The 25,892-nt window shown below is 50.0% G+C and overlaps 1 protein-coding gene across 3 annotated transcripts in view; it reads right to left on the bottom strand.

Moving 5' to 3' along the window:
• The window catches only part of TNS3 (tensin 3), a 307,228-nt gene that overhangs the window by 224,083 nt on the left and 57,253 nt on the right, over positions 1–25,892 (bottom strand). For all 3 annotated transcript variants that reach the window (XM_030796137.1, XM_030796138.1, XM_030796136.1), the window contains exon 3: positions 4,428–4,465. Coding sequence is in view for 1 of the 3 variants with exons in the window: in XM_030796136.1 (XP_030651996.1) it covers positions 4,428–4,465 (38 nt within the window). In the remaining 2 variants the exon portion in view is untranslated. The remainder of the gene's footprint in view (positions 1–4,427; positions 4,466–25,892) is intronic.

Raw genomic sequence — 25,892 nt, 5'->3', positions numbered from 1 at the left:
TGCCCTGGGCCTGTCTCGTGGAAGTGACAAAGCTCCTGCATCAGCCGCAGCCAGGACATGGGGATCCCTGATGGGAGAGCCCAGCAAAGGCCCCCGGGGCAGCAGGCGATGAGGGCAGCAGGGGGTTCCGCTGACTTCCCCAGGACCTCCTGTAGTCTCAGCTTAAAAAGAGCAGCAAGCCTATCACAAAGTTCTCTCCCTCAAGCAGCCAGCTGGAGAGCGGGGAAAGGCTCCTGGCTTGGCAACTGCCCAAACGGAGCACCGAGCACCGGAGCACTGGGACGGTGGAAGAAGACGCTGAGGCCACCTGCAGGAGCCAAGAGGCTGGACAGAGCCTGGGACCTCGCTCCTCTTGCTGCATTCTCCTTCTACAGACTCAGCAAGGAGGCAACACCAGCCCTCCTGTATTTTACATCCAAGAAGGGTGCAAACCAAGGCATGTGCAGAGACAGAAACAGCGAGCTGGACCTTCGCAGCCAGGCTGCAAAGGCTGAGGATGAGCCAGCCAGGGGGTTTGAGAGCACTGCAGCCCAGGTGGCAGGAGGTTCTGTGTTTTTCCTGGATTAAAGGGGGAGCTGCGCATGGGGACCCTCTGCAGGGCGTCTCCCCAACATTACTCCTGTGCATGTTCCCCTCGCTAACTCCTGCGTGCGGTCCCTACATGGGATCTTAAGTTTACAAAAAAATTATCTGCAGGTCCATTGAACCTCTGATGATTCAAAATGATACTCAATACCCTACGCAAAGTGCAACTCTAAGGAGCAAATGCATCTGCAAGTGGGCAGAGGCGGAAGAGGCATCTCACCATGATGCCAGGCTGTAGGTTTCAAGGATAGGATTCCCGTGCCTCCATCCGCTTGCCTAAGCTCCACAGAACCTCCCCTTCATTTCCTTTAGGGGGGCACCACCTGCCACCCTTTCCTCCCCCTTCTCCCCTCCCCAACATCTGCTTTCCTACAACTGCTTCATTTCTCCTACTTCTTTTTTCACTCTTGCCAGTAAGTCAAGTGACAGCCAGGAAAAAAGCAAGTCATGATGCCCACACAGCTCACGCGGCTCAAATGAATAAGCACTGCGTTCCAGGAAGCAAAATAGTTGAAATCCCAAACTTCCAAGTGATTGTACATACATTATTTGACTTCCCTGAAACTTAAGTATTATCATAACCAACAGCTGAAAGGAAGTTATTTTTCTGTTTATTATAGAAAACTATTATTCACTTTTTTTATGCAGGAAGAAAGTGAGGCTCAGGGCCTAAGTCCATGTGGGCTGCTGTAACAAAATACTGGGAGGCTTATAAACAACAGAAATATACTTCCCAAGGTTCTAGGGTTGGGAAGTACAAGATCAAGGCGCCAGCAGATTCAGTGTCTGGTGTGGGCCCTTTTCAGGGTTCAGAGAGGTGCCTTCTTGCCATGTATGCACATGGCAGAAGAGGTAAGGGATCTCTCTGGGGTCCCTTTCATAAAGGCACTAATCCCATTCACAGACACTCCACCCTCACGACCTAATCATCTCCCCAAAGGCCTCCATTTCCAGCTACCATCACCTTGGGGGTCAGGTTTCAACACAGGAACCTGGGGGTGACACAAACATCAAGACCATAGCAAGGGGGACTAGAAAGGCTTCGGGAGACAAAAAGCCCCACTGGGATCCAAGTCCAGGTCTCTGCCTCCATCCACCCACTGAGCTGCATGGCCTGGCCTGAGAGGACATACTGTCCAATGGCTCAAGCAGAGAGTGACAGCAGTCTTTTGGGGCTTCTCAAAATGTCCCAACGATGGTTCTGCCTCCCTGCCTGAGCCCCCAGCTGCTGTCTCGGTCCCCATTTCTGCAGGATGGTTTCTCCACATCATCAGTGCCACAGAAGGGGCTCCGAGGGCCTGGACGGGAGGAGCCTGTGACAATGTCACTGACAGCAGCAGATCAACAGCTGTGGCCTTTAGCACCACCACACACCAGCCACATGCTCCAGGGCGTGTGTGGAGCCTGTAGACACAGGTGCAAGTGCTCCCACACAGAGGGGAACACCGTCGAGGGGATTTAACACAGCACACACTACTACCCAGTCTCGGGTCTGATGCCAGACCAAAGCCTATGAGCTGAACCAAGGCTTCATACTCGCCTGAGCAAACTGAGTGCAGTGTCTAAGGAGCCCACTGGTCGATACATGTAAACACAGTAATCAAGGACTGAAAAGCCGAGTGCAATAACGTGGGAGAAGCCACAGCCATATTCAGTTCCTGGAAGACGGGGCCGCTCCCTTCGCCGCGCACCCTGCAGGAGCAGCTGAGGAGTTATGGCCCTCATATTCCCAACAAGGACGGCATTTTATTTTTGGAATGAGAAGGTGCTTTGTTATTGCCGGGGGCTTTCTTCCCTGCGGTTCAAAGCTGTATTATAAAAAAAATGAACACAGATATAGTTCCCTGCACTGTGATCTGATAGGAGTAAGAGCTTATCCATCCCTCAGCAAACTGCCAATTGTTGCCGTTAGAAATTCCATATTCAGTGATAGTTAAGGATTTTGGAATACACTTTGAACCAAAGAATTCAATCCCTTAAGCAGCCGGCGACAGGCTTCATTTAAGAAATGGAAGGAACAACAGCAGGCTCATCTCTGCGGCTGCGGCTCAGAGGTGGCTGGACCCACAACAGAGTCAGGACAAGCAGCCCACCCCCTCCTACTCCGCAGCCGACCCAAGGTGCAAGCAATGCGGACAAAGGCACCACACAACAGGGGTGAGGGACGACACATCCAGTCCTCCCAGGGGAGGGGGAAGCTCTCCAAGTCTGAAATGCTCCCCTAAAGGTACAATCTTCCCATTCGCCACTGCGTTCAGAAGCACTGCTCCCACATCACTGAAGGTGCACAGCACCCCAGGAAAGGAGCCTATCTGTGGACAAGAAACCTCAAATAAACCACGGTCAGAAATCTGCCACGCCTAGGAGTGTGTGAACAAGAAACGCCTACTCCTCTGGAAAAGGGGAAGCCCTCTCCAGAGCAGGGTGGAAAGCAAGAGTAGAAGCACTCCACACAGCCCCCAGGAGGCCCGAGAAGTGCACCCCACGTGACATCTGGAAGAGGCAGCCAGCAAGGATGTGTGGACAGGTCACAGGGGCTGCTGGTCTGGGGTTCAGGAAGGGGGCAGCAAGGCCCTGTGCCATCCCCTCTGCTCCTGCACATGCTCAGCATTCTCCATAATGAAGACTTTAAAAGTCTCTTGGGAGAAAAGAAATAGAGCTATACTAGTCTAGTTCTTCCAACTTTATGTGTGTGTGTATTTGTGTGCACACATATGCATGTGTGTGTGTGAGCACAAATGTGTTTGTGTGCACGTGTATTTATGTGCATGCACATGTGCATATTTATGCATGTATTTGTGTATGCCTGAGATCGGGAGGGTCGGGAAAAACCAGCTCCCCTAGTCCTCACATGGAAAACAGACCCACATGCAGTGAGTTCATGGTAACATGAAGTCAGCTTCCAGCATAGCCTTCCACTCGGAGCCCAAGGCAGGGCTGGAAATGATCAGAACAGCTGACCCATGAGGTCTAGAACAGTAACAAAATCCCAAGACTCTAAAACTCCTCTTCCCTGGACCTACAGCCATGGGGACAACCTGTCAGGACACCTACGGAGCCCCTATAGGCAGAGCCAAACAGTAGATGAGGCAAAACACTGCTGCCACCCCGACTGCAGACCCAAATCATACCTGGGGATTCCGTAAGTTCAGCCGCCATCCCCAGGAGATCTGAAGGTGCGAGCACCAAGACAAGGTAGAAAACCATGTGCTTCTTCCTTGGGGTGTCTGTCACTTCCCACAGGGCACTTCCAGGCCACCTCACTTCCCCACTCACCAAAACCCTAAGCCCAACAGGACATAGCCAGGCCTCCTTTGGTCATAGAGGCCATCGGGCAATTTAACCTCTCCAGAGACTCACAAACCTCAGTGAACATCACTAAACCTTACTCCAGGGTTCCCAGGTTTCCGTGGCAGCTGAAAACCCCAATCCATCTATGCACAACTGTCTCCAAAATGAGGCAGAAAAGTCCCCAGGCCAGAGGAATGCCCTGGACCTCCCTGCTCCTGTCCTCTCTCTGCCGAGAGGCAGTATGACAAGGCAGTGAGAAACCAGGGACTGTGTGCCACTGAGAAGGAGCTGTTGATGTGGCCAGGGGACAACTATTGAATTCTTATCTGAAATCAAATTCTTAAGAATTATTTTCCATAATTAAAACGGTGGATTTCAAAGCTCTTTGGTTTATCCTTGAGATGAAAAGTATACACCGTATGCCAGCCCTGGCTTTCCTAAAGAGTTTTCTTTCTGTGGCTGCAGTCCAAAGAGGCCCCCCCAACACATATCATTCAATGAAGGACAAGTCAGCTATAAAAAGTCCCACGGGAAAGCAACAGAATGCTTACCTTGGCTTCACATTTCTTGTGGCAGGAATACCTGCAGGCTGGAAAAAAAAAAAAGAGAGAAAGAATGTGTGTCGAGCAGTCTCTCCAGCAAGAATTCTTACATCTCCAAACCCTCTCAATCCTTCAAAGTCTCTGGCTTGAAGATCCCATAGGTGGCCTCTCTCTGGCACGAGGGAGATTTTTTTTTTTTTTTTTTTTTTTTTTTTTTTGAGACGGAGTCTCGCTCTCTTGCCCAGGCTGGAGTGCAGTGGCGCAATCTCGGCTCACTGCAAGCTCCGCCTCCCAGGTTCACGCCATTCTCCTGCCTCAGCCTCCGAGTAGCTGGGACTACAGGCGCCCGCCACCACGCCCGGCTTATTTTTTGTATTTTTAGTAGAGACGGGGTTTCACTGTAGTCTCGATCTCCTGACCTTGTGATCCGCCCGCCTCGGCCTCCCAAAGTGCTGGGATTACAAGCGTGAGCCACCGCGCCCGGCCGGGAGATTTTTACATATGACACACGGCAGTGTGGACAGAAGGCAGTGCGGACGTGGTGTGCAAGAGCAGAGTTACAACTGTTGTCTGTTAGCAACAGCTCAGGTGGCTCAGGTAGGAATGCCTTGGGAGCAAGGTCATGAGCAGATTGGTTTTTCAAGGGGTATGTACGTCCAGCCAAACTGGATCCCTAAAGAAGAACAGTGAATTTCAGCAGCAGGAAGTATTCCAATGTGCCCAGAAATTATAGCTGATCCCTGAAAAAAGAAGAGAAATTGGAAAATGCCCCTTAAGAATCAGAATTTAAAGTGTCCATGAAAGACTGGATTGGAGCCTTTAAATTTGTGAGAAAGTTGTTTGCATCTGGATTTCGGAAGTGCTTCCACTTCCGTCCAACCTGAGAACTGACTGTCAGAATAAATTCATGTCTAAATTCCTATAGGAGAATCCTTCCAGAGGGGCCATTGTGTGAACAGAGCGAGTACTGTGTCCCTTCGGAGGCCCTAACAATGCAATGCGGAGCTGGAACCAATGCAGATTTCACAGGTCCTTCTGCCCAGAGGCTGCAGCTGTGATGATGAGGCATAAACCTCCCCACGAGCACCAAGGGCATGATGCAGGCAGGCCTTGCAGGACAGGGAGAGAGAAATGAAGCAACAACACTTAATAATCCCAACACAGCCTCCTGCGCCAGCTCCAAGGGAGCGTCAGGTACATGCCCTCCCTTCCCCCACATTTGCCAGCCCACAGGGACAGCTGTGGGAGGAGGCAAAGAGACTCAGGTTGGGGAGCAGTGACCAAAGCCTCCTATCCAGGCTCTGCCCCTCTAGCTGGGTCTCTGTTTCCTCCCACGGAGCTATCATGGGTCAAATGGAATCCTTCAAGGGACCCTGCTTTGAAACTAGAAAGCAATGTCCACATGCAGAAGTGTGTGGGACCTGAAGACCAAGGCATCAGAAGTCAGGGAGAGGGGCCCCACATCCCAGCTCTGCATGTCGACGCCCTGTGAATTTAATCAATGTCTCACTCCCCCATCCTGCACTCTGTTTTCTATGACGTGTCAAAGTCAAAAAGGTTTGTGTAGGGTTGAATGAGGATGAAACAGATAAGGTCACTTGCCCACTGCCTGGCAATTATTAGAACTCCAATAGTTGCAGCTAGCTTGTTATCTTTGTATGATCTATATTTCTGAATTGCTGAATTGTAGTTCTATACCTTGAGGTTTGTAAGATTATTCACAAAGACATATATTTATCCTACACCTTTTTTTTTTTTTTTTTTTTTTTTTTGAGATGGAGTCTCGCTCTGTTGCCCAGGCTGGAGTGCAGTGGCGCAATCTCGGCTCACTGCAAGCTCCGCCTCCCGGGTTCACGCCATTCTCCTGCCTCAGCCTCTCCGAGTAGCTGGGACTACAGGCACCCGCCACCACACCCGGCTAATTTTTTTGTATTTTTAGTAGAGACGGGGTTTCACCGTGGTCTCGATCTCCTGACCTCGTGATGCGCCTGCCTCAGCCTCCCAAAGTGCTGAGATTACAAGCGTGAGCCACTGCGCCCAGCCTATCCTACACCTTCTAATGGGCAAAACATACAAAGGTGATCAGTGATTTCTTTTTTTTTTTTTTTTTTTTTTGAGATGGAGTCTTGCTCTGTCACCCAGGCTGGAGTGCAGTGGCACAATCTCAGCTCACTGCAAGCTCCGCCTCCCGGGTTCACGCCATTCTCCTGCCTCCACCTCCTAAGTTGCTGGGACTACAGGCGCCCGCCACCACGCCCAGCTAATTTTTTCTATTTTTAGTAGAGGCGGGGTTTCACCATGTTAGCCAGGATGGTCTCGATCTCCTGACCTCGTGATCTGCCTGCCTCGGCCTCCCAAAGTGCTGGGATTACAGGCGTGAGCCACTGCACCCGGCCAGTGATTTTCAAATCAAGAGAGACTTGCCATTGGGAAACAAGGGGCTTCCACACAAGATTAAAAGTCCAGACAGAAACCATCCCCACAGAGGCCAGCACAAAGGACTGAGATAAGGAGAAGGGTGGTGGGGCAGGCCTCTGGCCTCTGGCTGAGTGACAGTCAGGCAAAGAATTCTGCCCACACACGTCTAGCAGCATGTCACAGGACCACGACATCATGCAGCGGTTAGCCTTCCAGATGGCCTGGGTGACCTCGTCTCTTGGCCCCCATGCCGGTGTATAGCCCCCTCCCACAGTGAATCAGCTTTGCTGTGTGACAGTGCAACCTGGCAGAGGGGATGGTGTGTGACTTTTGTGGCTAAAAGGCATCATGGCTTCTGTCCTGGTCTCCAGGATCACTCATTCTGGGGACAGCCAGACGCCATGTTGTGAGGACACTCAAGCAGCCCTGTGGAGAGGCCCCCATGGGAGGAACTGAGGTTTCCCACCAACAGCTGGCCCCAGTTTCCCAGCCACAGAAGTGCACCACCTCGGAAACTGGTCTCCAACCCCAACCAAGCCTTCAGATGGTGCAGCCTCTCCAGAGACCCTGAGCCAGAACTGCCCAGTCACCTATGTCCCAAATTCCTGATCATAGACACAGTGGGAGATAACAGATGCTTACCGTTATGCTAAGGTACTAACTTTGGGGATCATTTGTCATGCAACATGCCAACTCAACACAGAAAAATGGCCCTGGTCAGTGCAAGGGTGGCACTGGTATGATACATCCATGGTGGGTGGCCTACTCGGCCGCCAGACAGCCACCGGCACTGTAGGGCAACATCATTAAATTCAATTATCATAGTGAAATCATATAAACTGCCCATGAGCCAAGACTACAATCCTGAGAGGCAGGGCCATTGTTTCTGGTATGTAGACAAGGGACCCTCAAAGTTCTACAAATGTTTGGACTAGGACTTCACACTCGATTGCCAGCAGCATGGGTAATCCTCAGAGTAGCAAGTCCACCGTCAACCTATCTGTGGCCCAGCTCTGGTCAGCACCGCACCAGGCAGTAGACAAGATACTTTCCCGTATGTTACTACACTTGCTCCTCGTAAGCACCTCTCAGGGAGAAACTGTAAGGGTGACTCAGCCAAGGGGGCAGCCGTGGTCCATGAAGGTGGGACTCCAGCCCGTCTGCGCATCAAATTCAGTGTTTACATCCAGCCATACTCTCTCTGCCTTTCTGACATATTACAAAATATGAATCGAACAGTGCCCAGGCCCAGTTTCCTATCCTGCCACCCAGAGGAGACAGCCCCCTGCCTGCCCCACCCCTACCTGCCCTAACCCTGCCCATACCAACCTCAGCTCCTCATTCACGCCATCCTGCACCCACCTCCTGGGCCCAGCTCAGCTGCCTCCATTCCTGAATTCACACCCTTCTGTGCCACTGATCCATCATGGCAGGTCATCATGGCTTGTCATATCATGGTGATCTCCTTGATGGACTGCAAGCTCATCAAGGGATAGCGTCTCTGTTGTGCATGACCAGGGTCTCACAATAGCAGCACTAACAGGAGTGACAGGCAGCTGATACACTCAGCACCTAAAAGCTTGAACTGCATGGGTATTACCAGATTTCCACCACACCCTGGAAAGAAGCTACCTATCTTCGCCTGTTTTACTAATTTGAGACTGGGGTTTGTGGATGAGACTGAGGATTCATGTGCTGGACAACTGTGTCTCAATCCTGACCTGTTCCAGGTCTGCTTTCAGAAGCCCATAGCCAGCAGGCCCACAGGCTGTGGAGACCTCATTATCTGATCACCACTTAGGGATTCAGGGCTGTGAAGGTGCTGGCCACAAGGGAGGCTCCAAAACAGCAGGAGAACTTCACACCAAAATCCATCTCTGAAACACACAGGCCCAGAACACAAAATGTATGTGTTCACTTTGACCCTCAGCCACGCAGACCCGCCTCCTTTTTGGAATAGCACTTGTGTGAGCTGGCAGCTAAACTAGCCACCTTCTCAGGGAATGTCATTTTTATTTGAAAGAATTCCTAGCAGGCAAAATGTGGTTACTCAGACTCGAGTGCTTGTCATTTTCTCAAAAATGAAGTGAGTCTGTCATCATAAACCAATGTCAAAATTTGAGATTTCAAGTGAAAATTAGAATTTCAGAAGACTAGTACCCAGGCCAGGTGCGGTGGCTCATGCCTGTAATCTCAACACTTTGGGAGGCTGAGGCGGGCGGATCACTTGAGGTCAGGAGTTTGAGACTAGCCTGGCCAACATAGTGAAACCCCGTCTCTACTAAAAATACAAAAAATTAGCTGGGCATGATGATGCATGTCTGTAATCCCAGCTACTTGGGAGGCTGGGGCACAAGAATCTCCTGAACCCAGGAGGCAGAGGTTGCAGTGAGCCGAGATCGTGCCCTGGGTGACAGAGTGAGACTCTGTCTTAAAAAAAAAAAAAAAAAAAAGACTTGTACCCATCACCAGGGCCTAACAACTCCTAGGACATTTCTGTTAAAATCAACAATAATATTAACAAATGTGGGGATTTTCCTGAGATTGTATAACAAATACGTCAACATTTAGAAGTTCTGTGAAATTGTCAGTGGACCAATAATTTCCAAATGTCCAGTGTGTGGTGTTCCACACCGGGTAAAAGATGCACTTGATGTGAAAGACAGGCCAGTGGATTTTAATAAAACAGAGTAGGAAAAACTCTACCAATACAGTTTCAGATTCCACAGTGAAATTGAACTTTAAGCAACTGTCACTTGAGTTTTGGTGTAGAATCAAAATGGAATATCTACAATGGCCTGAAAAGCCTATTAAAATGCTTCCTTTTCCAAGTAGATACGTTTATGGCAACCCCGTTCATTCTCCTTGCCTGAGGCTCTCAGAACGGGGCAAGGACCCAATTTTGACCAACAGAAAGGTAAATGAATTCTCCCAGGGGCTTCTGGAGAAGGCCTTCCCACTCCTATGAACGAAGCAAGAGAAGGAAAATGCCTCAGCCTCTGGAACCTACCCCTCTGAGCACGGAGCTGGACCCACAGGAGGAACCTGGAGAACTCGGGCTGCAGAACCAGGGCCCAGGCACACTGCCTGGAGCCCGCCAGCCGCCGCACCTCCCCCAGCAGAAGACACATGCCCTGCTGGCTGGGAAGGAGGCTCCATCCATTCAGTCCCGTTATTGGCTGCCACGGTGCCTTCCACGAAGCTCCACGTACTTTAGACGCCTTGTTCCACCTGTTCCCACGGGGACCAGGGAGAAAGGCACATTCTCACTCCGTTGTACGAACAGCAAACTGCAGCACAGAGTGGAAGCTGCCTGCCCTGGGCAACAGAGCAGGGTAAGCGGTGACACAAGCTGCCAGCCCGGCTCTACGTGGGCAGAGCCCACCTCCCAGAGCTGGACTGGAACACCCAGTGAGCTGGTGTGCAACGGCTCTTCTGTGCCTGGTGCAAGAACTGGGGCTCCACATGCGTGGGCCCACTAAAGCAAACATCTACCATAAGCTACACACCAGGACCAGGAGCAGGTGTCCAGGGACCTCAGGAGTCTGAACTCACACGCTCACTCCAGCCCCTCTCCAAGGATCCGTGCCAGTCATGTCCCCACTGGCACTCATTTCCCCTTCTGTAATTAGGAGTAGAACAGGGTGATAGCCAAGATTCCTCTCTGCCATGAAAAGAAAAGTTTACCTAAGCAATAAAAAGATACAATTACATATATATACAAACAAAATATTAGGTAGCTATTGAAAAATTATGATCTCAAACTATTTCACATGTGAGAGTTCTTATAAAAGGCAAGGCTAACAGATATACAGCACTCTGTGTTGTATGAAATAAACTTTATGAAAGACAGACATATGCGGTGGCCTCATCCATAAGAAAGAAAATGACACTGGAGAGAGACATCACAACTCAGACAGAAAGGAGGAGCCAGACAATAAAACTGGGAAAACTGGTTACTCCATGAAAAACATCATAATAATAATAACAGAAATACCATGACTTTTAGATGCATCAATCATAGAACTGATTCAGAATTGGAAAAGCTGCAATGAATATTAGAATAAAATATCAGAGAACATCTTTGTGACCTTGGAGAAGGGCAGGCATTCTAAAACAAAGAACAAGAGTATGAACTAAATGAAAAGATGAGTAGATCTGAACAAACCAAACATTACAACTTTTGTGTGACAAACGGGCCACAAACTTAGACAAGCAACTGACTGGAATGTTTGCAATGTACAAAGTGGAGAGATAAGAAACTGACCTTTTCTGAGGACAAATGTCATTAGAAATTGGCAAAAGTTCTGCCTAATATCACAGATAAAATTTAGTATTCATAATATAGTGAAGTCTTAGAAATTTTTTAAAAAATGATTTTTAAATTTATTAATTTTCAAAGTGTTATTTTTTTCCTTTTTAGAGATGAGGTCTCACTCTGTCACCCAGGCTGGAGTGCAGTGGTATGATCATAGCTCACAGCAGCCTCAAATTTCCAGGCTCAAGCAATCCTCCTGCCTCAGCCTCTAAAGTAGCTGGGACCACTGGCGCGTGCCACTGTGCAGGCCAATTTTTTAATTGTTTGTAGAAACGGGGTCTTGTTTTGTTGCCCAAGCTGGTCTCGAACTCCTGGTTTCAATCAATTCTCCCGCCTCGGCCTCCCAAAATGCTGGGATTGCAAGCATAAGCCACCTCACCACGCCCTAAAATAATCTAATTTTTAAATAAGCAATGAGCAAAGGATTTGAAAGGCTACTTTGCTAAGTAAACAGAAATGCTGCAGGCAACTTTTCTGTATCTTTTTAGGTGTTCAACCTCATGTAATCACCAGATGAATGAAAACCATAATAAAAAGGAGACATCACTTTTCATCCATCAACTTGCAAAACTGAAAAGCTGAAAAATCTCAAGTGAGAGAGTCGATGACATTCCATGCAAGTAGGCTCCACCAAAAGCGTTTTCCTGTGAGGAGCCTGTCCCTTCTCCAGCCCAGCTTACCCTCCGGCGTCTGAGCTGGTGTGTAGCAGGCCCCTTCTCATGGCTTTGCCTGAACACTCGGCTCCACAGCTGACAGTCTGCAAACCACACATCAGTTCCCTTGTCAGACAAGGTTTCCAGACTCATGTTTAAGAATCCTGGTTCCCGCTGCAGCAGTTACAGCCCAGAGCTGCCTGGCTTGCAAACGCCCAACATTTTTATATGTTGTCTTGGAACTGCTATTCTTCACAACGTCTCCACGAGCCTTGGGAATCCAGGCCACTGTCTTACAGGGTTGTCAGAATCTTTTATACAACACTCGACACATATTGACCAAGTTATAAACAAGCCTGTGAGTCACCCTCTGCTTCTCCTAGCGTCAACTGTCAAGTTTGCCAGCCTCTCTGTGTCCCAGTAACAGGCTCCGCAAGGCAGGAGGGGAGTGACTGACCCACAGCAGGGGACCGCCAGACAAGGTCTGCCCAATGCCCACATTCACTGCTCGACCCCGTGACTCCATTGTTGCCTTGTTAGTTTTAAATAACTACCATGTTCTCCTGGAGTCCTAATACTGCACCTGGCCCAAAGCAAGCGCTAAAAAACACACACCTACCGACCTGCCCGTCTATCTCCAAACCTTTATCTGTAATCACTTAGTGTATTGCTGACTCTGACGGACTCAAAGACAGGACACAAAACTCTCATCTTTCTCTCCTAGCAGGTGCTTAATAATGTTGGGTTAACCGCATGGAATAACCCATTACCAAATCTTTCTTACAAAACTCCCTTCATCCCATTTTTCCCTCTGGTCTCCTTTCTCAGCTTTCTCCTTGCTTCTTTTCTCCTTTCTCCTTGCTTCCTTTCTCAACTCTCATCTTTAGGCCTTCCCTACGGCTGTCTCTCTTGTTGCAGCGCTTCTTTATTCTGTGCCATCCTGTCTCATTCCATGATAGTCTCGCTGATTCCACTATTAGATCCCAGAAAACCATCTCTCAAATGGGGAGCATTTATGCGTGGTCTGACCCTGGATCCTCCCTGGATCTACCTTCTTCCAGGGACCAAGTCCCACAAAACTTGTAACTTTTGGGGCCGAATCTACTCAATTCCAGAATGCCGAGACTCACCCATAACAGCGCTTTCCCCTGTCCTCTGTGAAATACAACCAGTTTGGGATATCAGTGACAACTGGACCATCTTAGGCCACCCAAGGGAACTCAGTGACATGTAGTGAGAACGGGGTGCCTCAGAGTCCTAACCGATGGTATGAGCACACCAGCAAGGTTTTGAGCAATGTAAGAAAAACCACAACTGGACACTTAACCCCATTGCTCAATGTCACTTCTGTCTTTTCTTTCCCTTACTTAAAGTTCCAAGAGTAGAGCTAACAGGGCCCTTACATGTTAACATAACAGTTTTTAAAACATGAAATGTTTTCTTTCAACTTAACCACATATGAAATTTGCATTTAACTAGGAGGTTAAAATGTGAAAGTCAGGGACCTGAAAGTCCAAGAATGAGCCTGAAAAGGAAAGATAGAAATACTGGCCTGCATCACAGAATATGCCCCTAACCCTTCTCCATCTATCATCACCGTCAGTATCATCATGATCAGCATCATCACAATCGTTACCATTGCCATTGTTACTATCACCATCAACTACACTATCACTATCACCATCACCAGTCACAGCACTATCATTACCGTCATCACCATCATCATCACCATCATTGTCACCATTCATCAACATCATCACCATCACCATCATCATGTCAACATAATCACCAGTGCCATTATCACCATCAACCACACCATCACCATCATCACCATCAATTACACCATCACCACTCACCATCACCATCATGATCATCATCACCATCACCATCTTCACCAACATCATACCATCATCACCATCCCCATCAACACCATTATCACTAATATACCATCATCATCAATTACGCCACCATCCACCATCACCATCATCGTTACCATCATCACCATCAATTACAACATCATTATCAGCATCACCATTGTCACCCTCATCACCATCACTAACAACATCAACATCACCATCATCATTACTGACACCATTGAACACTTTCTGGAGCTCCTCAGTGTTCTTTGTGTTTCATGTGTATTTACTCTGCTATTCCCCACAATGACTCTAAGCAGAAAGCGGAAGAGCAGGAATGCTGGCAGGCTGTCTCCACCATCCACCTCACCTCCACCATGCTCTGCTGCTTCCCCAGAAATAAGCCAAAGAAAGAACACCTCTACCAAAACGTCACATCACTGTGATGCATGATTACTTACATAATCTATGTAAAGGGAAAACCTTGTTGTCTCTAGGTAGTACACAAAGGGATCAAAATGCAAATGTGTATGACTTATGTGAATTATTAGTAGAGAACACTATGAAATTGTCTATTTGGGGAGTGGTCTCTATATAGTCCATTGAGAAAGAGAAAATCCTAGAGATTAACTACTCTAACGAACAAATTGTAAAGATCACGGCACTGAGGAACAGAAATAGGGTGCAACTGTCCAGGGCCACAGCTTCCTGTGGAGCAGCCCATCCCTGACTCTGCCAGGCTGCCATCTACACCTGCAGTGACTGTCAGGACCCCATCTCAACTCAATAAGCTGCAGCATCCCCACATCCTGCCTCTGCCCCATCTACACCCACAGTGACTGTGCCCGGCTCCCGGCTCCAACTCAGTAAGCAGCATCCCCTACCCTGCTAATGTCCCATCTACACATGCGGCAGCACGTAAGGAGATGGGCCAGGTCCATCCTCCTCCTAATACGCTGACAAGAGCAATGGCTAAAATGATTTCCTGTGAAGATACATAAACACACACAAATAAAAATCTAGCTCATGTGGGTCAGGCGCAGTGGCTCATGGCTATAATCCCAGCACTTTGGGAGGCCGAGGTGGGTGGGTCATCTGAGGTCAGGAGTTCAAGACCAGCCTGGCCAACATGGTGAAACCCCATCTCTACTAAAACTACAAAAATTAGCCGGGTGTGGTGGCGGGCGCCTGTAATCCCAGCAACTCGGGAAGCTGAGGCAGGAGAATCGCTTGAACCCGGGAGGCAGAGGTTGCAGTGAGCTGAGACCACAGCACTGCACTCCAGCCTGGGCAACAAGAGCAAAACTCCGTCTCAAAAACAAACAAACAAAAATCTAGCTCATGAGTTGTATTCCAATTCAGCCTGGTGTACTTACACAGGCTCTTTTTCCTTCACAGTGTCATGGGGTGTGCCAATTCTATGGTCCTACTGGAGCCTGGCCAATGTTGACTGAAGAAAAGAACGTCCAACCTTGCAATAGAAACCCTGCTGTGCTGTTTTCCTGGATGGTCTCCACAAGCCCCGCTTCAAATCACACTCATCTTACCAGGGCTACCAGCCACAGCATCCTGCAGCCCCACTCTTGACAAAAGAAACCTAGAGAAATGGTGTCATTACCAATCTTTACCCACAAAAGCCACCCACAGGGCAAGCCTCAGATAAGTCTCGTCAGGAAAGGGAAGGGGAAGAGTTCACCCGCAGGGAACTTCACCACCTCCAACAAACCAGATGTTTGTAAAGATGCAAAGCTAACCACAAGTTAATACTCACCAAACTAAATACTTCTACGTTTTATTCCCTCCTTAATTCCACCGGTATTTATTAATACCCATAGCTGAAACATTTTGTAAGCCTATAAATATGTCCTGGACATCTACGATAGGGCAGAAACTGATCTGGTCCTGGATACGATTGGGAACACAGAAAACATTCATGAATGTACACTGCAGTGCAAGAGGAAAGGAAAATCAACAGGAACCGTGGATTCGATCAGGATGACCTGAGGTACAGGAAAGTAACTCCAGGAAGGTGCAGCGGGAGCCTAAAGGCGGAGGGAGGGTTCCACACTCATTTCTGTATCAGGGGTCAATAAAAGTCTGAAGGGACAAGAAGAAAAATGGCAGCAAATGAGTGAGAAGGTGACAGGGAGCTGGGTCACACAGCCTCAGGGAGGCCAGCACCCAAAAGGTGCTATAAAATTAATTGTTGAGGACATCAACTAATCAATAATCAATCAATCGAGAATCAGTCAACCGAGATAGTCACTCTCACAAACTCCAGTACTTGCACAGGCCTTTGTGGCAGGTCGACTGGGGTTGCGGAGACTCCAAGGCTCTTGGCTGCACCCAGCCTGCCTCCCACAGCACCATTTCCTCAGCCAGGTGCCTCCCAAAAGAGAAGTTAAACCCTCCAGACCACCCTCTGTTGGATAGGAGCTCAGGAATGGGGATAAGGCTCAAGATGCTCCCATTCAAGCCAGAGCAGCCCTCTCTGTGTGCCCACGCGGCACAGGCAGGATTCGATGTCTCCGCATGGTCCCTCCGCCGATGTCACAAGGCGGCCATCTCCACGCTCTTATCTATTTGCTGTTCTCACTCTCTTCACAGATCCTCACCTCCCCACGCCAGATCTGCCCAAGAACACTGAACCACACTTCAAGACAACAGCCCCTAAAACTCTTGAAGTTTTCATCCCCAGATATTCAGTTTTACTCTTTCTCTCTCATTCTTTCATTCTTTCCACGTAATGATTTTCTTTTCTCGAAAAATAATCGTTGGGGCCAGGCACAGTGGCCGACGCCTGAATTCCCAGCACTTTGGGAGGCGAAGTTGCCAGGCTCATTTGAGGTTATGAGTTGGAAAACAGCCTGAGCAACAGTAAGACCCCCATCTCTACAAGAAAGAATATGAATAAGTAAGTAAATAAATAAAAAATCATTATCGCCCTCAAGGGATTCTTATCGTATGGGCATGGTTCACGTGCTCAGACATGAATCTGACCCTCACACAACCCCTTGATGAGTTTCAGTTATTGTCCTCATGTGGCAGACCAGGAAACTGAAGCACAGAGAGGCAGTGGAGCTGAGGTCTGAACTCACATCAGCCTGGCTCTGGAGATCACAGGCGTAACCTTTGAGCCTCTCAGAAATCAATCGAGGTGGCCTTAATCCTCACGAATAGGACACTGAATCAGCTGCGGCACTGACTAATGTTGATGAAGCATTCAGGAGCTGACAGACTTCTTTTACGTCCCTTGACTCACATGTGTTAGGTAACAGGGGTACCTTAATGGCGCCGGTTCCAGGTTCTTCTCCCCTCCTTGACCGGGCACTGTCTGAACCCGCCAAAGGAGGGCCAATCAGAAAGAAGCATCTCCCGCCTTCCCTTGGGCCCGCCCCACATAGGCCCAAGGGATATAAAACCCAGCACACCAGCAGCTCTCCCTCTCTCTTCTCTTCTCCTCTCTTCTCCTCTCTCTCTTCTCTTCTCCTCTCTTCTCTCTCTCTTCTCTTCTCTCTCTCCACCACGCGACCCGACCTCTACCTCTCCAATAAAGATCTCTTGGCTGCCACCGGTGTCGTCTCTGACTAGCCTGTCGCCCTTCAACATGTTCCTCCGAACAGCCTGTGAGCAGGGCCAGCCAGGCCTCACTGCCCGTTTCACAGTTCGGAGAATCAAGCCCAGAGTCAGGGAGACCCACTGGGGCCCCGCCTGCTGCTTCGTCTCGGGGCGCCAGCTCCCATCCCTAACATTACTTACATAATCTATGTAAAGGATGTACCTTGTTGTCTCTTTACCTTGTTGTCAACCTGCCTCCCATTTAAGATATCCCCCAGCACAAGGCACAGGTGCAAAGGAGAATGTCTCTGCATCTCCATCAGATATTCAAAGGGATCATATTACAGAATATTGCAAAATGAAAAGAAAGAAAGAAGATGGTACCAATCCCTCAAAAACATCTTAAGTCTAACTCAGGAAACCCTCTTAGTATTTGTCTACTTCAAATATGCATTTGGAAGGAAACAAGTCCCCCACCTCACTCTGTGTGTGAGTAGACCCCAGCGGTGGGGCCACTCATCACCATGTCAACCAGGGGCACCCTCCCAAGAACCCCAGTCCCCCCACACACATGGCTGTGACTGTCCAGGACTTCTTTGTCCCTCACTAGCCCAGCAGCCTGGTAGCAGATGTCCACCTGTGTATGGCTGACCAGCACCTGACACAGTAGGCACCTCCTAGACACATGCCAGCCACAGTGAGCCGGCTGGAGGGGTGAGGGTGATAGGGGAGCCTGCCTGTTCATCCTCACCCTAGGTTAGGGGCCGTCTGGCTGAGTCACACAGAGGCCAGGCTTCAACCCCATCCTCTGGAACAGAGCTCCTCACATTTCTTTTTTTTGTGTGTGTGTGTGAGACGGAGTCTCGCTCTGTCGCCCAGGCTGGAGTGCAGTGGTGCCATCTCGGCTCACTGCAAGCTCCGCCTCCTGGGTTCACACCATTCTCCCGCCTCAGCCTCCCAAGTAGCTGGGACTACAGGCACCCACCACCACGCCCGGCTAATTTTCTGTATTTTTTTTTAGTAGAAACAGGGTTTCACCATGTTAGCCAGGGTGGTCTCGATCTCCTGACCTCGCCCGCCTTAGCTTCCCAAAGTGCTGGGATTACAGGCGTGAGCCACCGCGCCCAGCCGCTCCTCACATTTCTTTTTTTTTTTTTTTTTTGAGACAGAATCTCGCTGTCCACCAGGCTGGAGTGCAGTGGCGCGATCTCGGCTCACTGCAGGCTCTGCCCCCCGGGGTTCACGCCATTTTCCTGCCTCAGCCTCCCGCGTAGCTGGGACTACAGGCGCCTGCCATCTCGCCCGGCTAATTTTTTGTATTTTTAGTAGAGACGGGGTTTCACTGTGTTAGCCAGGATGGTCTCGATCTCCTGACCTCGTGATCCGCCCGCCTCGGCCTCCCAAAGTGCTGGGATTACAGGCGTGAGCCACCGCGCCCGGCCCCTCCTCACATTTCTTAACACTTCAGGCCTGCCAGTGTCCCAGGGTTGCTGATACCCACGTGGGCTCCATGAAGCACAGCACTGCCTCTTCCCTGGCTTCGAGGATGTGGAATCAGAAATTGCCACTTGGCCTTGCCCCCCTGCCACACCCAGGCAGACCTTGAGCACCCAGAGAGCAGCATTACATCCATCTGAATAAAGCCACAGAAAACAATCCCACAACTTAACATAAAATTCCAGATCACAGTTACTGCAAAACAAATACTTGGATTTATGAGCTTGGCTACACTACTCAGTGAGTTTTAAAAATCAAAATCCACCAGCACAATCAACTAACACAACCCAGACGTCCCTGGCATGCAGAAACCTCAAATCCTGGCAACCCAGACCATTGAGAAACATCTGGGAGGGGTCCAGGCCTTCTTCCCAGCCACAGAGTTAGAAAACAGGAAGGATTTCAGTCAAAATCCACGAATAAAGTCAGTGTGGAGGCGGCTGAGAAAGGCTTTGTATTGCAACAGAGGAGCAGAATTTAGAGGTAGGGAAGTGCTGCTTCCCATCGGATAACCACCACTGACCAAAAATTATTCAGATGAAATTTGGCCTGGGCGCCTCCTTCCCCTTTGGGAGCTTCTGGAAGATTCTGTCGTGTTGCCATCTCTCTGGATGGGGCAAATCTGATGGGAGGGCTGAGCTCAGTTCCCCGGTGGGAGTCAACCCCAGGGTGGGGCTGGGCTTGGCCTCAGGGTGGGGGACTCACCACCTCCAATTGTTCTGGAAAGAACTTTGGAAATAACATCTGGAGCCATTTCACATGGATTTGCCAGAGAAGAGCGGATCAATGAGCCAGGTGTTTATCTGCACAAATTCATCTGGATTGTCATGCAGCTTACATTCCCTGTGCACCTACTGGGCTCTAGGCCCTTTGCTGAGACTCAGGATACCCAACAAACAGCACTGCATCGCATCATAGTGGGGGCAGTCAGCCCAGGGGAGCAGATAGATTCATAAACAAATGATCAGAACACAGCAGTTCCTCCATCGTCCTGACAGTGCCCACACTCCCTGCCCCACCCACCTCTCCAGAATTGCCTGTCCCTCCTCTGTGCTCCCAAGGAGGCTGCAAATACCTCTGATAAAGCACTCCTCACATGGGATCCTGTTCCTCCTCACTACTCCAGCCCACTAGACTCCGAGCCCTTTGAAGCTTTGGTCACCGTGGGCATCGCAATTCACCAGCCGCCGTACCTGCTCAGTAAAAGTGTGCTGGTGAGGGTTCATCCTGCAAGACAAGACAGCACTCCACTTTGGGATGGAGGTGTCTGCCCTGTGCACAGGCACCTGGTGAACAACACAGAGCCAGCCCCTCATGCCTCCCGGGCTCCAGCTGAGGGCAGAGAATCACTGCCCCAGTGAACATCAGAATGGCTGGCTAGTCACTGGCCATGGATAGTTCTGGAGGGAAAAGGGCACATGCTAGGGGACACAGCGGCAGGGCAGGGAGGCACCTTCCTGAGGACCTGGTGCTTGCGCTGAAACCTAAAGAATGAGGGGCAGCAGGCAGAGCAGCACGGTCCAGCAAAAGGTCAAAAATGAGCCCTGTGCAGCCAGCCTCTCAAAGCACATGGGGTAGTCAGGAAAGACCAAATAAGGCAGGCACAGCCTCAAAAGGGCCACCACGAGGATGCAGGCACAGGTTCTTCCTGCTGGATGGTTTACAGTTTCCCAGAGCCATTCTCTGAGTACAAACAGGAGAGGAGCAGAGAGGCAAACAGGAAGAGTGGATCTCAAGGGCATCCCAGCCTGGGCAGACAAAGGGCCAGATACAGGGAGGCTGGGTTAGGAAGGAGAAATGGGAGTTCTGCAGGGTGATGGAGACAGGGGCCCAGCCTCCAGGAAGAAGGGCAGCAAGGGTGGAGCAGCAGACAGGGCTGGGGGCCACAGCCTGGCCAAGGGCTCTCCCATTCAGTGGATCTGAGTCCCAGGTATCAGCAGGAATGGGATGCATGCCCCCTAAAAGTGGGGACACCATATCTCCCTGCCTCCTCAGAGGCAAGCAGGATCATAGATTTGTTGTTTGCATTAAGTTAGAAAACTAAAGCCTCTGTGCAGCAGCAGCTTTTGCAGGCCAAGGGCTCTCGACGGGTGACATTCTCTGGTGTGTCTCCCTAAGGCATTTCAGATCTGCCTGCCTCTGAGCCACAAGCCTCTGCACTGGTAGTCAGTCCCACCCACACCCCCAGGCCCGCCTCACAGCCTCCGTGTAACTTTCCATCCCCCAGTACTCCTGCTCTGATGATGGGGGCTTATCTCAGCCACCTCAGCCTACACCATGACACCTCCTGTCCACAGGGCGCCTTGGCCTCAACAGACCATGGCACCTCAGGCTTGGGAGCATCCCCGAACACCTCCTGGTCTCTAGCACACACATTAACTTAACATAACTGAAAAAGCTAATGAGAACAATCATGTCTAAAAGACTTCTGAAACATGGAATCCTGTATGTTTTTTATAAAGCCTTTCTAGGCTGGGCACGGTGGTTCACACCTGTAATCCCGGCACTTTGAGAGGCCGAAGCGGGCGGATCACAAGGTCAGGAGATGGAGACCATCCTGGATAACATGGTGAAACCCCGTCTCTACTAAAAATACAAAAAATTAGCCGGGCATGGTGGCGGGCACCTGTAGTCCCAGCAACTTGGGAGGCTGAGGCAGGAGAACGGCGTGAACCCAGGAGGCGGAGCTTGCAGTGAGCTGAGATTGAGCCACTGTACTCTCCAGCCTGGGCGACAGAGTGAGACTCCGTCTCAAAAAAAAAAAAGTTTCTATTGTGTATTAACATAATTCCTAGAGCTACGTGCATAAAAACATGAAGTCTCCGCTAGTTTGGGCTACTATTTAAAAATTACCCTAAACTAGGTGGCTTATAAACAGTTGATGATTTCTCACAGCTCTGGAGGCTGCAAGTCCAAGGTTAAGGCACCACAGATGTGGTGTCAGGGGAGGACCCACTTCCTGGTTCACAGATGGTGCCTCCTTACTGCATCCTCACATAGCCAAAGGGGTGAGGGAGCTTTCTAGGGTCCCTTTCATAAAGGCCCTAATCCCACCTGTGAGGCTCCACTCACAAAACATGATCACCTCCCCAAGGTCCCACCTCCTAATGCCATTATCCCATGGAGGGTTAGACTGTCAACACAGGAATTTTGGGGAAACACAAACATTCTGACCATAACACAGGACACACGTGAGGCAGTTCCAAAAAACTATCCCACAGAAAGAAGAAGACAGACACTTCTCTAACAGAATTCCTCAGCATCTCAGTGCACACATGCCCAAGGGCACAACACTCACCACGTGCTAAAGCCAACAGCGCCAGAAACCAGAGGTGGGCCCGTCCCTTGAGTCAGAATGCCTCTGCCTCCAACGGTGCCCATGGCTGCTGTTTCCTCCCAATGCCTCCACCAAGTGCCTTGAGTGGGGGTCCCTCCTTGGGGATGGAGCCTGCAAGTGCTCCCTGAAGGGCGGTGGCCCTCCTTCCTCCAGAAGGCAAATGTTTTCCTTCATCTGGGCCAGCTCCCCGGTTCCTTTTCCTGATAATGAGCCTCCTGCCATGAACTCAACAGGACATGCAGCTTCCCAAGCCTACCACATCCTCAGCTTCTGCCAGTTCTCTCTGCAAAAAGCAGCTGTGTGCTTGCCACCACCCACCACAAAGAAAGGACCCAGGGACTATGGGGACAGTCCCTACTGAAGCCCACCAGCCCAGAGGGCTCAAGGCAGAAGAGCTTCCCCATATGGGACTGCTAAGAGGAGAGCAAGGAGTGAGGGAGGAATTCAGACACACACACACAAGAACACACATGCATGCACTGCACGCACCCAGGCTGGAAAGGTAAGCACAACTCACCACACCACCCCTAGTACTCACAGCCAGCAAGCTCAGGGCAACTCTTTGGGGAGAAGTTGAACCAGCACCCTCTGAAAGGGGGCACATCCAGGGTGTAGTGCAGCACTGCCTGCCAGCACGAAGCAGCCGTCCCCTGGGGAGGCGGTGGTCCTGCCCTGCCTCACTGGCCTGGCAGATTAGGCCCTTTCACGTACACCCCTCCCTGACTCCCAGCTCTGCACCACTGGGTCTGCATTTTCATGCCCATTTTAGGGTTGAGAAAATGGGCTTCGTAAAAGCCTAGTGTCCAAAACTGCCCAGGGTGTGAGTGACACAGCTAGAACTTGACCCCACATCCTGATCTCTTTCTACTTCCTCTAGACAAGATATCCCATCCTAGCTGAGGGGCCCAGAGCCACGGACAGGGACACAGCGGGAGTAGGTGCCTGTGTGCCCATAATGCCTGCATCCTGGCTGCCCTTGGAAAGGAACCAGCCTAAAAAAGGCAATGGGAGCAGCAATGTGTCCCTGCGGTGGAAAGTAAGCTGTAGGGAAGGAGGAGGTAAAGAAGAAAGGGATAAACCAGGCATGAGAAGAGGGGTGAAGTCACCTAACATCATAGTTGTCCATGAGTGATTTTCTTCAAGGGATAAAAAAAGGTATATGGCTTTTTTTTCCCTTGTTACCTCCACTGACCAAGAATCTATTTCACCAGTGAGAAAAACCAGTGCTACACTGGGTTCCCTGGAGTAGAGGAGCATTAACCAAACAGGACAGAAGATAATGCTGCACGAGGACAGAGCTGGCAGCCCCGTTGCTTGTCCATGTTGGGTACGTGTGGGGTCCTCCAGGCCAAAGTGGGCCTCGAATCCTCAGAGGTGACGCTCTAGGTGTCTCGCTGCCTCACACCGAAGCAGAACTCCAGAGAGTCCCAAGAGGTGATGGGAAAGCATCAATACCAACCGAAACCAGTAGATGGGCCATGGGGCCACCACACTGGGCCTTGTTCTCATGAGTGCCTGGATGTTGCCAGAAGCGTGTGAAATTTAAACCATTATCTGGAGATAGCATGCCTTACTGCATCTTCCTTAACAACCAGATGACACACAGCAAGATAAGCCTGTTGAACATCTTGTCCAGATAGGGCACTATTTATTCCCTCTCTTCTCTTTCAAGAACAAAAGCTGCTCTTGTGCGCATGCACATTTTCTCTGTCTCTATCTCCCTCAAGATAAGATAATGGACGTCGTAGAGCAGCTGAACTCTACAAAGTGGTCTGAACAGGAGGGATGCTCTCACATGTTCCCTCACAACATGGAATATCTGTGTGCTCAAGCAAATGCATTCACTCAGACGCATGCACGCATGCACACACATGAAATCACAGGTGTGTGCACTCTATGTCCTCATATGCATGAACTCAATCATGCATGCATGCACTGCACACATAGCCATGCATATGTGCACCCACACACTCAGGCACATACACACCACTCTGGCAGGCCTCCTCACCCCTCCCTAATATTTCACACACCACATATCTAAAATGCCACAAAACAGAGTTCATCTGGAACCAGAGGATCAATCTGGTGTCTTTTCCTGGCCCTTTTGAGTGTGTGTAACTGCAGGACAGAGGAAGAGACACAAGTCCCAATCCCAGGGAAGGCACCAAGATGATGATCCTCCAGATAAAGAAAGAAGACAGGCTCCCTGCCGTCCAAGACGCGCTTGCGTGTTTCAGAGCTGGAGGCCGTGCTTTCTCCAAGCTCTTCCCTTTCGTTGCTTCCATTTACTTTGAAAATAGTCAATACTACTTAAATGGCAGGAACAGAATACTGAAGTACTAAAAAGGATGTCTGAGATAACTTCAGTAAACTCAGTTCTCATTTATACAAAGAAAGAAAAATTAATCCTCAAGCAATATAACCAACCCAGTGCAGCCCAAGCCACTGTGGTAAGTTGTGCAAAAGGCCTCTGTGCCTAAGGAGCTCCCCCACTGGATTACAGCTCAAGGATGTGTGGTGCAGAGGCTAACCAAACACACATGCGGCATCAGCCATGTGGAGCTGCCCACAGTGGGTTCCCTTCAGAGCAATCCTAACACCAGTAACAAAACTAAGTGCCACAACGCTGGTTGTGCACTTTAAGCCTGACTTCTGCCCTTGGAATAGCCTTTACCCTAAGTCCTAGACCCAGAGTGAGGAGACTTTGCCCCGGTGAGGGGCAGGGCCAGGACCCAGCTCTGTCTGACCTCTGCCTTTGCTCCTAAATCAGACCTGTCCCCTCATAGCACCTGACAGGCAGAAGTCAGTTCATGGGGAACCTTTGGCTGTGCAGCTTTGCCTGAGATGTCATCACAGGGTGAGGAAGGCAAGAACAAGCCCAGGGTGTCCCTGCTGGTGCCATGCTGCTCATGACAGCTCTCCCAGTATCGCCCAGTGGCTCCGCTGGCACAGGACCAGGGCTCTCGGATCAACATCAGGCCCTGAAAGCTCTGATTCCCAGGCTCTCTGGGCTTCATGGTTCCAATTCAACCACGACTTTCCTTTTCCTTCTTTTCACGCTTGGGAGTCAAAGTTAGAGATCAAAATTTTAAAATGTGAGCATTTCTGGCCGGGCACGGTGGCTCATGCCTGTAATCCCAGCACTTTGGGAGGCCGAGGAGGGCGGATCACAAGTTCAGGAGATGGAGACCATCCTGGCTAACATGGTGAAACCCCATCTCTACTAAAAATACAAAAAAAAAATTAGCCGGGCATGGTGGCAGGCGCCTGTAGTCCCAGCTGCTGGGGAGGCTGAGGCAGGGAAATGGCGTGAACCTGGGAGGCGGAGCTTGCAGTGAGCCGAGATCACGCCACTGCACTGCAGCCTGGGTGACAGAGCAAGATTCCATCTCAAAAATAAATAAATAAATAAATAAATAAATAAAATATGGGCATTTTTATGAGAATGACATTCAAAGATGGGGAGACTCCTTGGGCTTCTATTTCTGCCGTGTTCCTGGAAAGGCACAAAGTCCCTACTGGACCCTGTAGGGTATGTGGGACACAGAGGGGCTGCTATATTTGCCCACAGACATTTTAGAGCAAGCCTGATGGAGGACGCCAGTCCAAGAGCATCAGTGCAATTTCTCATCACCTTACACCTGCAGGCCCCAAACACAAAGGGCCACCACATTTGGCTGACATGGCCCTCCTGAACTGGACAACCTATGCAGGGGAATGGCCAGTGACAGGCCACAGCACTCACAGATGACCAAGATATCACCCAGTGCAGTGCCGTTTGCAAATATGGGCTTAAAACACAATGGCTCACACCTGTAATCCCAGCACTTTGGGAGG

Source organism: Nomascus leucogenys, chromosome 17 (genome assembly GCF_006542625.1).
Source record: "Nomascus leucogenys isolate Asia chromosome 17, Asia_NLE_v1, whole genome shotgun sequence".
In the NCBI taxonomy this organism is placed as follows: Eukaryota; Metazoa; Chordata; class Mammalia; order Primates; family Hylobatidae; genus Nomascus; species Nomascus leucogenys.
This window is presented reverse-complemented; position numbering and strand designations above follow the sequence as displayed.